General features: G+C 53.7%; 1 protein-coding gene across 1 annotated transcript; it reads right to left on the minus strand.

Annotated features, from left to right (window-relative positions):
- Positions 1-341: 341 nt before the first annotated feature.
- On the minus strand, positions 342-4400 carry PNMA8B (PNMA family member 8B). The gene has a single exon (XM_011736039.3). It carries the CDS (start codon positions 3965-3967, stop codon positions 2063-2065), a length of 1905 nt encoding a protein of 634 aa, XP_011734341.2. The 5' UTR covers positions 3968-4400; the 3' UTR covers positions 342-2062.
- Between the last annotated feature and the right edge of the window lie 8061 nt (positions 4401-12461).

Below are 12461 nucleotides of genomic sequence, written 5' to 3' on the forward strand. Positions count from 1 at the left end.
TGGCCTCGCAGAGTGTATCTGGGTGGAAGCTATGGTGGCGATTGGCTGGGCAGGGTCTCCATGGATGTCCAGGGGCTTCTGAGCTGAGGCTGAGGCCTGAGGCTGGAAGTGGGGAGGTGTCAAGGGTGGGAGTGGAAGCTGGCTCAGATCTGCAAGGGGTGAAATGCTGCTGCTGGGTAGGGAGAGTCAGGCAGGGAGCCTGAAGCAGCAAAGGACAGTGTATGTAAACTAGTGACAGGACAGTTCCCAGGTGTTCTGGGCAAACCACAGTCCAGACCGTGGACATTTGTGGCCCACGCTCCCACATTCCCCCTGTCCCATCGCCCAGAGCACAGAGAGAGCACAGTGCTGAATTTCACTTTACTGGATGATCCAGGTGACACAGTGCACAGGGACAGAAGTTTAGGACCGCTATGGGAGAAGCACACCTGGGGCCCCCTCCACCCACAGGCAACACCACAGGCTGCTGTGCCCAGCTCTAGGCGCACCTGGCCTGGTCCTCAGTGGGTGGGTCGCCATCCAGGAACAGCCTCCAAGCAGGGAGGAGCACCCACGCCCTGCAGCACGTCTCAGACAGCATCTGCATCTGGGTGTCCCTGACATGGGACTGGGACAGTCTGGTCCGGGCTCTGAGGTCACACCCAGGCCCCCCATTCCTTCCCAGGGACAAGCAGGGCAGGGCCCCCTGGCACGATGGGCTCCTCACTGCCAAGGGATAGAAATTGGGACGAGGAAACACACACATTACCCTAGGGACAAGAAGGCATGAACGAATGTGGGGTCCCGTGGAGACTGATATTTAGGGAAAAATCAAGCTCAGCAGGGGTTGGGGGAGCTGAAGCATACGGTACAGGACGGCACGGCGTGGACTCGCACACAACTCAAGCTTGCTTGGGACAGCAGGTGGTGAAGCCTCACAGCACTGGCCGCCTACTCTGGAAGCTCCGGGGAAGGGCTGGGGTTTCCTCCCCAGGTCATTTCATCCCCTGTAAGGAGGGACACGTGGCTGGCTTCTGCACTGCCCAGGCGAGCCTCTGTCTCTCACAGTGCCCTTCAGAGGCCCCTCTGGCTTTAATTCACTCAGGGGGTGAACCCAGGCATTTTCAAGGCCTTTAGTAAGTGCTGCAAGGCCAGTGCTGAGCCATGGGCCAGCTCCAGAGGATAGAGAGGACCAGGGGAGCCACAACCTATGGGAGGGGGCAAGGGCCCACGCAGCCCAGAAGAGCCAAAACTCTGGATTTTATGTGAATTACCCCAAATGGAACACCTCCACAAATAATTAGAATGTTGGGAAACACTGCAGTTTGAGTGACAAATTCAACTTGTGGTCAGGGCAGGTGGCCTTGGCCTGGAGCTGGTTCCTGTGTATCAGGGGCTTCCCGGTGGGCAGGGCTGGCGTGCGTCTTCCCTCTGCTCTTCCTCCTCCCACTCCTCCTCCTCCTTCCCTTCCCCCACCGTTCCTCTCCCCTTTCCTCTTCCTCCCCTTCCCAACCGCCTTCTCTCTCTCAGCCTGTCCTTTCTGGAATCATCTCTTTCCCTGGCTGGGAGCTGGGGCCTCCCCTCGCTGAGAGTTGCGCCCTGACACGCGCTGTGCAGCTGGTGACTGAGCCTCCACCACAGACCCAGGGCAGAGTCAGACTGGGGTAGGGGCGACAGCAGCCGACAGTCCCTGCCAGGCGCAGGCCCCGAGAGCGCCACGAAGAGCCCTGCTCGCCTCTGCAGGTGCCTGGCGTCCACACACACACACCCTGCGGGGGCGACCCGGGCCCCCCAACCCTGGTCCACTCAGCGCGTCCCCATCTCGGCCCTGGGCTGCTGCCTCAGGCACCCACTTCTCTTTCCTCCTCCCATCCGGGCTTCCTCCGTCGGGATCGCTGGCGCTCCGAGCCCACTAGGGCCCGAGAGGGAAACGTGACGCCGGCAAAACGCGGCCCGGGCGTGGGGTGAAGCGAGGAGATCGCGTCTGCGGAGGGCAGGAAAAGGGAAGGGGAGGGCGGGGGCCACACTCGGGCAGGCGCCCTGCGGGGCCTGCTCGCAGCCTGGGCGGCTTCCCAGGGGGCCACTAGCGGCATTTGGGGGGCAGCCTCCGGCCCCGACGGGCCTTCTTCCCGCGTGCGGCCTTGGATCCAGTGGGCGCCTGGCCCTTGGCCTCGCCTGCCCTGGCATTGGCCCCGGCGCCCGCGCTCCCCTTCTTCTTCCGGCTTCCCGCGGCGTCATCCTGGGCCGAGCCCCGGCTCCCGGCTTTCTTCTCGGGAGTGACGCCCCGGCCTCGGCCTCGGCCGCCCCCGCGGGTTTTGCGGGCCCCGGACGCGGTGGGGGGCGCGCCGGCCGGAGTCAGGCCCCTGGGGGCGGTGCGCGCCCTCTTGGCCCGGGGCTTCCTGGACGCCCTGTCCTCGGGCTCCGACGCCTCGCTCTCGGTGTCCTCCGACTCCTCCTCGGACTGTTCGTCCGAAGCCTCCTCTGACCCCTCGTTGGACCCCATGTTCTCCCGGGCGGCCAGGAGCGCCAATACCTCCCCCAGTTTGCCTTTGGGGTATTTGTACTTCCCACCTTCCCAGGCGTTTTCTTTTTCCTCCTTCATCACCTCCGCCATGTCCTGGGCAGCCAGGAGCGCCACCAGCTCCAGAAGGCCCCCCTCGTCCTCACCGTGCTCGCTCCAGCCCCCGAAGAGGCCACACCCAGCCTTCTTCGCCTGGGGAGGGAGATCTGGCTGCGCCAAGGTGGAAATGCACTCCCGGAGGTCCCCGTCGTCCCCGGCCTTGCGCAGGACCACGGCGTCCACCTCGCGGCCCGCCTCCTCCACCTTCACGCGGGTCCCGTTAGTGTCTTTGGACATAACGGACAAGACCTGTCGGAGGGCGTCTCGCTTGTCTTTCTCGTCGCTCCAGCCTAGAGACTCGATAACAGAAGCGATTTTCAACATCTCCTCCCGGGCCCAGGGGTCCGACGGGTCGGTATAGGCCACAATGGCCACGAACTCAGGATTATCCGACCCCTCTGTTTCTTGGTCCTCACTTTCCTGCGAGTCGCTCTCCGAAGCGTCGCTGTCCACCGGCTCCTCGTCCGGGGTGTCTCTCACAGCCAGCAGGGCCACTAAGTCGGGGACGCCATTTTTGTCTTCTTTGGTGTTCAAGCGGATGGATTCGGCCGCAGCTGGCTCCTTCTCTGCCTCTTCTTTCTTCGCTTTGTCGGTGACAGTGACCAGAGCCAAGAACTCGCGGGGACCATCTTCCCCCTCCGAGCTGCAGGGCGCCCACTGCCTAACCAGTTCCCTGGCAGCCGCCTGGAGCGTGGCGTACAGCGCACTCTGGTCCTCGTCTCCGCTCAGGTCCCCCTGGTCGATCTCCTCGATCACGATGCCCAGGCTCTCATCGGAAGAGTCCTCATCCTCACTCCTCGCGGAAGCAGACGGCCGCCCTCCTCGGCTTCTCTTCTTGCCCTTCTGGGTCAACCTGTTGCGTCTGGTTCTGTTTCTACGACCCCGACGGCCCCTCCTTGCGTTCCTGGCTGCCCCAAGAGGCGAGCCAGCCTGCCCTGTCACCTCCCCAGAATCCTGGGCCTGGGTCTCTGAAGCTGGAGGGGTGGGCGCCTCCCCGGGGGCCCCAGCCTCCGCAGCCTGCGTGGGTCCGTCATCCAGCAGCAGGCGTCTCATCTGCCTCAGGACCCTCGTGTCCTGCGCACGGTCCTTCCACAGAACCCTCCAAACCCCGTCCTTGCCTGGGATCTCCCTGGGAATGGCAGCGTGATTGACGTCCTCCACAAACTCCACCAGGGCGGCCTGGGCCTTCTCGTTCATCAAGCCCTTCATGTGTCGCAACCTGAACGTGCCCAGGGGCAGGAGGGTCGGCTGCAGGACGGCTTCAACGTCTGCCTGCTCCAGGCCCTCCGGGATGCCAGTGACCAGCAGGGCCCTATGCGCGTCCACGTCCAGGCTCCGGCACCAGTCCTGCAAAAGGCTCATGGCCATGGTGCCGCCCCCTCGGCGCTGATCTTGGAGCAGCAGGGAGCCCGAGATAGGGGTGGGCTGCAGCGCACGGTGTCAATGCAACCCTGGCAAGCCACCCGCAGGGCTTAGAGTCCCGGTTCCGGTGAATGTGGCAAGGCTGGAGTGGGGCTCGGGCCTCGGGGGTTCTAGCTACCTGCTGGCCGGCTGGACGCAGTGACCCTCCCCCGGGACCCCTCTCCAGAGCTGTCTGAGGATCCGCAGGGGGCTTACGTGTCTGCTTTCCAGGGCAGCTCCCTCCCTCTCTGACAGAGGCCTGAGTGACTCGGCACCGCGACCAGGTGCAGGGGGGCGGCGCCGAGTGCACCTGGAGGGGCGTGGGAGGTGGGAGCCGCCGCTTGCCTGGCGCTCGCGCGGCGTCTGAGCGCGCACCCTGAGCCTGAATCTCAGCAGTTCCGCTGCGACGCGGCTGCTCCGGCCTGCGCCTGCGCAGACGGAGCCGCACGCCCTCCCCTGTCCCCCGCCCAACCGTCTCCATGGCAACGGTGCAGCCTTGAGCTGGGGTCTGCGTCGCTGTGGCCTGAGACGCTTCTCTTAAAGGTCCCGATGAGAAGGACTTGGGGCCTGGAAGCACCACTTTCATTAACCAGCAAAAAACGCCGAAACCACAGAGGGCCAGAAATCATTCGAGGAGACCCGACCTCATTCAGGGGATATGAAGCCTCCTTCCAGGGGGTACAGGCTTCACTGGGGGTTACAATTCCCTCTTCCAGTGGCCAGGTGGAATTCAGGATTATATAGGCCTAAATCAAGGGGCACTGGCCTTGTAGCGTGGGACCACGACTTACTCGGGATACTGGCCTCATTCACAGTATACGGGTCTCAGTATCAAATAGGGGGGCCCAGGCGCCATCTGTGAGCAAGACACCATTCAGAGTATATGGGCCTCACTTGCAGGGTACAGGCCCCACTCAATGGCACCTGCCCTCACTCCCACACACGTTCCTGTATTCTGAACTATGCATGCACAATAAATCCTGTGGTTTTGCACACGCTTTGAGCATATGTATAATTGTTAGACCTGCCATGAATTTTGCAAGAAAGCATTTCCCTTGACAGGGACAGCAGACTGGGGCCTGTGAACGTCAGTCATAGCTACTGTAAACATGCATTTGCTTCTCTGTCCCTTGTTGGCCATAAGGCTGTCCCCTACTCTATATGAATCTGGCTCTGTAGCCCAGCTGGTAGGTTTATATCTCAACCATCATCCCTACCTCAAAGGGTTTTTTTTTGTTTTGTTTTTGTGGTGTTTTGTTTTGTTTTGTTTTTGAGATGGAGCCTTGCTCTATCATCCAGGCTGGAGTGCAATGGCACAATCATGGTTCACTTCAACTTCCACCTCCCAGGTTCAAGCGATTCTCCTGCCTCAGCCTCCTAAGTAGCAAGGATGACAGGCCTCCCAAGTAGCTGGGATTACAAGCATACACCATCACATCTGGCAAATGTTTGTATTTTTTGTAGAGATAAGTTTTCACATGTTGTCCAGGCTGGTCTCAAACTCCTAACCTCAAGTGATCCGCCCACCTCAGCCTCTGAAAGTGCTGGGATTACAGGATTACATGGTGAGCCACCATGCCTGGCCTCAAAGGGTTCTCATGAGGATTAAAGGGAATAATCCAGGAAAGCATTTGGAAGAGAGGCTGGCCCACAGCTAGTGCTCCATGAAAGATGGCTAAGAGAAGTATTTATTGAGAACTTACCATTATAAAAGCATCTGTTCTGTTGGTTTGTTTTTGAGATGGAGTCTTGCTCTGTCACCCAGGCTGGAGTGCAATGGAGCAATCTCGGCTCACTGCAACCTCCACCACCCGGGTTCAAGTCATTCTCCTGCCTCAGCCTCCCTAGTAGCTGGGACTACAGGCATGTACCATCATGCCCGGCTAGTTTTGTTTTTTGTTTGTTTGTTTTGAGACAGAGTCTCACACTGTCACCCAGGCTGGAGTGCAGTGGCGTGATCTTGGCTCACTGCAACCTCCGCCTCCTGGCTTCAAGCCATTCTTCAGCCTCAGCTGGGATTACAGGTGACCACCACCACGCCCAGCTAATTTTTTGTATTTTTAGTAGAGACAGGGTTTCACTATGTTGGGCAAGCTGGTCTCAAACTCCTGACCTCGTAATCCGCCCCCCTCAGCCTCCCACAGTGCTGGGATTACAGTGTGAGCCACTGTGCCCAGCCTAGTTTTGTATTTTTAGTAGACGGGTTTTCACCATGTTGGCCAGGCTGGTCTTGAACTCCTGACCTCAGGTGATCCGCCAGCATCGGCCTCCCAAAGTGCTGGGATTACAGGCATGAGCCACCGTGCTCAGCCCAAAGCATCTGTTAATAAACAAATAAATAGGAAACCAAAACACCTTTTTTTTTTTTTTTTTTTTTTTTTTTTTTTGCCACCAGACCCACCCCCCTACTGTTGTGTTTGGATTTTTTTACGTTTAAGGACAGTTTAATTGCAAGGTTACCATGGCAACTGGGCAAACTGCTTACTCACTCCCATTTTCCACCACTTGTTCCTCCTCTGATCTTCCTGATCCACAGATGGATGTGATGTGACTGTTGTCTCCGGAGCAGCATTGTTCAGCAGGAATGGAAAGCCAGCCCCAAATTCGAACTGCATGTGTAATGTTAAAATTTCTCATTGCGGCCAGCCAGCACTGACCTCAGGTGATCCACCCACCTCAGCCTCCCAAAGTGCTGGGATTACAGGCGTGGGCCATCATGCCCAGCCCAAAGTGTCATTTTTGACATGTGAATCTCCAATCTAGGCTGGGCACGGTAGCGCACGCCTGTAATCCCGGCTACTTGGGAGGCTGAGGCAGGAGAATCGCATGAACCTGGGAGGCAGAGGTTGCAGCGAGCTGAGATTGTGCCACTGCACTCCAGCCCTGGGAGACAGAGGGAGACGCTGTCTCAAAAAAAAAAAAAAAAAAAAAAAATTCGAGTTGCTTTTTCTACATCTATTGATAAGAAAGGAAGGAAGGAAGGAAGGAAGGAAGGAAGGAAGGAAGGAAGGAAGGAAGGAAGGAAGGAAGGAAGGAAGGAAGGAAGGAAGGAAGGAAGGAAGGAAGGAAGGAAGGAGAAAGAAAGAAAGAAAGAAAGAAAGAAAGAAAGAAAGAAAGAAAGAAAGAAAGAAAGAAAGAAAGAAAGAAAGAAAGAGAGAGAGAGAGAGAAAGAAAGAAAAACAGTTTCCTAGGGGGCTATCTTCAATAAATAAAAAAGAAGCAAGAAAAGTGAATTTTAAGAATGGATTTTGGCTGGGCGCAGTGGCTCACTCCTGTAATCCCAGCACTTTGGGAAGCCGAGGCAGGTGGATCTCTTGAGCCCAGGAGTTTGAGACCAGCCTGGCCAACATGGCAAAACCTCATCTCTACAAAAATACAAAACTTAGCCAGGCTTAGTGACACACATCTGTAGTGCCCGATACTCAGGAAGCTGAGGTAAGTGGATCGCTTCAGCCCGGGAGATCAAGGCTGAAGTGAGTGATGATCATGCAACACTGTACTGCAGCTTGGGCAAGAGGGTGACCCTGTCTCAAAAAAAAAAAAAAAAAAAAAAGAAAAAGAAAAAAAAGGAAAAGGAAAAGGGAAAAAGGAAAAGAAAAGGAAGAGTATATATTATTTATCCCAAAATATACAAAGTGTTGTCATTTGCACAGTCGTCAATATAAAACAATTATTAATGAGCTATCAGACACTCTCTTTTCATAATGAGTCCCTTTGGAGTAGCCGTATTTCAAGGGCTCGGCAGTCACACAGGGCCATCAGGAATTTGTTTGCAAGAATTAATTAGGGAGAGTGTGTGCGTGTGTGTGTGTGCGTGTGTGTGAATACACTCAGCACAACCGTATCTATAACTGCAAGATTGGAAAACACAACACAAAGAGAAACAGGAAGCTTGCACTTTTCGTGTGTGTGTGTGTGTGTGTCTCTGTGTGTATTTTAGAGTCAGAGCCTTGCTCTGTCACCCCGGCTAGAGTTCAGTGGCATGATCATGGCTCACTGCAGTCTTGAACTCCTGGCTTCAAGCACTCCTCCCACCTCAGCCTCCAGAGTAGCTGGAACTACAGCACACCACCACGCCTGGCTAATTTTATTTTTTGTAGAGATGGGGTCTTGCTGTGTTGCCCAGGCTGGCCTCAAACTCCTGGGCTCAAGTGATCCTCCTTCCTTGGCCTCCCAAAGTGCAGGGACTGCAGGCATGAGCCATCATGCACGACGAAGCTGACACTTTTCTAAGTCGTTGTGGATAACCACGGGTGAAATTCTTGTAAAAATGAAGATTCATATACCCACCCATTTAAAGTGTACAACTCAATGGCTGTTAGTTCATTCACAGAGTTGTGTGACCAACACCACGACTGATTTTAAAACATTTTCATCACCTCAAAAAGAAATCCCACACTGCTTAGCCGTCACCCTCCAACCCTCTAATTTCCCCCTAGCCCCTGGCAACCACTAATCTGCTTTCTGTCTCTATGGACTTCCCCATTCTGGACATTTCATGTCAATGGAGTCATACAATATGTGGTCCTTTGTGTCCGGCTTGTTTCACTCAGCATCCTGTGTTCAGTGTTGTGTGGCATGTGTCATCCAATGCTCTGTTCCATTTATTTAGAGACAGAGTCTCACTCTGTCACCCAGGCTGGAGTGCAGTGGCACAATCTCAGCTCACTACAACCTCCACCTCCTGAGTTCAAGGAGTTCTCCGAGTTCTCCTGCCTCAGCCTCCCGAGTAGCTAGGAATACAGGCACCCACCGACACACCCAGCTAATTTTGTATTTTTAGTAGAGACAGGGTTTCACCATGTTGGCCAGGCTGGTCTCAAACTTCTGACCTCAGGTGATCTGCCCATCTTGGTCTCCTAAAGTGTTGGGATTTCAGGCGTGAGCCACTGCGCCCAGCCTCTTTTTTTTTTTTTTTTTTTTTGAGATGGAGTCTCGCTCTGTCGCCCAGGCTGGAGTGCAGTGGCCGGATCTTGGTTCACTGCAAGCTCTGCCTCCCAGGTTCACGCCATTCTCCTGCCTCAGCCTCCCGCCTGTATTCTTTTTTATGGCTGAGCAATGTTTCATAGAATGGATACATTTTCTTTATCCATTCATCAGTTGATGGACATTTGGGTTGTTTGCACTTTTTGGCTATCATGAATATGCTATGAACATAAAAACATGATGAATATGCTGTGTGCAAATTTCTATGTAGACATATGTTTTCATTTCTTTTGGGTAGACATGTTTAGGAGAGGAACCCCGGGGCATATGGTAATTTTTTTTTTTTTTTTTAGACGGAGTCTCGCTCTGTCGCCCAGGCTGGAGTGCAGTGGCCGGATCTCAGCTCACTGCAAGCTCTGCCTCCCGGGTTTACGCCATTCTCCTGCCTCAGCCTCCTGAGTAGCTGGGACTACACGTGCCCGCCACCTCGCCCGGCTAGTTTTTTGTATATTTTAGTAGAGATAGGGTTTCACCGTGTTAGCCAGGATGGTCTTGATCTCCTGACCTTGTGATCCCCCGTCTCGGCCTCCCAAAGTGCTGGGATTACAGGCGTGAGCCACTGCGCCCAGCCGGCATATGGTAATTCTATGTTGAGTCATTTGAGGGGCTGAAAGGATGTTTTAGCAATGGTCAGTGCAGAGCACGAGTCTTTCTGACTTGCCACAAAGGCGCTATGAGGGCTAAAATGGAGTTAGGTTCTGGACCCAGATCATTGTAGACTGATTTTTCAACAGTGTCACAGGCTGGGTGGCTTAGATAACAGAAATCTATTTTCTCCCAGTTCCAGAATCTGGAAGTCCAAGATCAAAGTGCCACCTGGGTTAGTTTTTACACTTGCCCAATAACCAGGCAGGTCCCTTTGTCTCTTCATGGCTCTGTGGCCCCAGTTTATCGTGAGGTTGTGAGGATTTAAGAGGGGTGTGTGTGTGTGTGTGTATGTATGTGTGTGTGTTAGAACAGTGCCTGGCCCTGAGTGTTACTGGGATGAAGATTGCATTCTCACCGTGGGACAGGATGGGGTGGCACGCTGGAATGCAAAGGGGACTCCCGAGGAGAGCGTCTGGTTTATAGAAGGACCCAAAGGTACAGGAGCTGAATTATGTCTCTTTAAAATTCATATGTTGGAGCCTGGATGTGGTGGCTCACACGTGTAATCCCATCACTCCGCGAGGCTGAGGCAGGTGGATTGCTTGAGGTCAGTAGTTCGAGACCAGCCTGGCCAAAGTGGTGAAACCCCGTCTGTACTAACAATACAAAAATTAGCCAGGTGTGATGGTGCGTGGCTGCAATCCCAGCTATTCAGGAGGCTGAGGTAGGAGAATTGCTTGAACCTGAAAGGTGGAGGTTGCAGTGAGCTGAGATTGCACCACTGAACTCCAGCCTGGGTGACAGAGCAAGACTCTGTCTCAAACCAAACCAAACTAAACTAAACTAAACTAAACTAAACTAAAATAAAATTCATATGTTGGGCTGTTGAGTGGTGGCTCACACCTGTAATCCCAGCACTTTGGGAGGCTGAGGCAGGCAGATCACTTGAGGCCAGGAGTTCAAGACCAGCCTGGCCAACATGGTGAAACCCCATCTCTACCAAAAATACCCAAATTAGCTGGTCATGGCCGGGTGCGGTGACTCATGCCTGTAATCCCAGCACTTGGGGAGGCTGAGGCGGGTGGATCACGAGGTCAGGAGATCGAGACCATCCTGGCTAACATGGTGAAACCCCACCTCTACTAAAAATACAAAAAATTAGTCAGGTGTGGTGGCGGGCACCTGTAGTCCCAGCTACTTGGGAGGCTGAGGCAGGAGAATGGTGTGAACCTGGGAGGCGGAGCTTGCAGTGAGCCGAGGTTGCGCCACTGCACTCCAGCCTGGGCAACAGAGCGAGCGAGACTCCATCAAAAAAAATTAGCTGATTATGTTGGCAGGTTTCTGTAATCCCAGCTACTCAGGAGGCCGAGGTGGGAGGATTGCTTGAGCCTGCCAGGTCGAGGCTGCAGTGAGCCATGACTGAGCCCTTGCACTCCAGCCTGGATGACAGATTAACACCCTGCATCAAAAAAAAAAAAAAAAAGGATAGACATGAACCCCAAGCCCTGTGCACAGAAGATCTTACAGGGACCAGCCAGGCAGGGACATCAGGAGCCCCAACATGTCCTGCCCAGTCCCACCCTGGGCTTTTCCCCTGGAATCATGATATCTTCTTAGGCAGAGATGAGCCTATGACTCACCAAGCCACTGCCTCTAAGGTTCCAACGGAAACAGCTGGAAGAAAGGGCGTAAAATGTTCAAGGCCGGGCACGGTGGCTCACACCTGTAATCACAGCACTTTGGGAGACCAAGGCGGGTGGATCACATGAGGCCAGGAGTTCAAGACCAGCCTGGACAACATGGTGAAACCCTGTCTCTACTAAAAATACAAAAATTAGCTGGGCCTGATGGCATGCATTTGGAGTCCCAGCAACTCGGGAGACTGAGGTGGGAGGATCGCTTGAACCCAGGAGGCGGAGGTTGCAATAGGCCGAGATCGCGCCACTGCACTCCAGCCTGGGTGACAGAGTGAGAGACTCTGTCTCAAAAAAAAAAAAAAAAGTTATTCGAAATTCTTCTCCCCCTCATTTTGTGTTTGAGAAAAATACAAGTGAATCTGCCTAACTGGAACTGGCACTATTGGAGCAAGGGTTCTCAAAGTGTGGTCTGGGGACCTCCAAGGGTTGTGAGGACATTCCAGCGTATCCATGAGATAAAAACCACTTTCAAAATACTAAATCATTATTTGTCTTTTCACTCTTACTCTCTTACCAGTGTTCAGTGGAATTTTCCAGAGGCTACATGCCGTACCATATTGCAGCTGGCTGAACCAGGAAGCAGGTCAAGGATTGTTGAGCCAGACATGAAAGTGAGTTGAAAAAACACCAAAATACTACAGTGCCACTCTTCTCACTAACTTTGTTTTGTTTTGGAAAATATATCTATTTTTAGGGGCAGGCAAGGTGGTTCACACCTGTAATCCCAGTACTTTGGCAGGCTAAGGCAGGAGGATTGCCTGAGCCCAGGAGTTCGAGACCAGCCTGGACAACATAAGGAGACTCCATCTCTACAAAAAATACAAAAAATTAGTCAGTTGTGGTGCCCCATGCCTGTAATACTAGCTACTGGGGAGGCTGAGGTAGGAGGATTGCTTGAACCTGGGAGGTTCGAGGTTGCAGTGAACCATGATCATGCCACTGCACTCCAGCCTGGGAGACAAGAGTAAGACTCTGTCTCAAAAAAAATAAATAAATAAATAAATAAATAAATAAAAAATAAAAATCCTAGTTAAATATATATATATATATGTTATCCACGAGTGTGTAACATGTTTGCTACTAGGCAGGACATTTTCGGGCTCCACATGCCCCTACTTGGGCCTGGGGCTCAAGGTCTATTCTTTTCTCTCTTTTTTTTTTTTTTTTTTTTTTGAGACAAAGTCTTACTC

The sequence above is a fragment of the Macaca nemestrina genome, chromosome 20, assembly GCF_043159975.1.
Source record: "Macaca nemestrina isolate mMacNem1 chromosome 20, mMacNem.hap1, whole genome shotgun sequence".
Taxonomy (NCBI): Eukaryota; Metazoa; Chordata; class Mammalia; order Primates; family Cercopithecidae; genus Macaca; species Macaca nemestrina.

Coding starts and splice junctions, on each gene's coding strand:
- PNMA8B (XM_011736039.3), bottom strand. CDS start 3,967: ATGGCCATGAGCCTTTTGCAGGACTGGTGCCGGAGCCTGGACGTGGAC.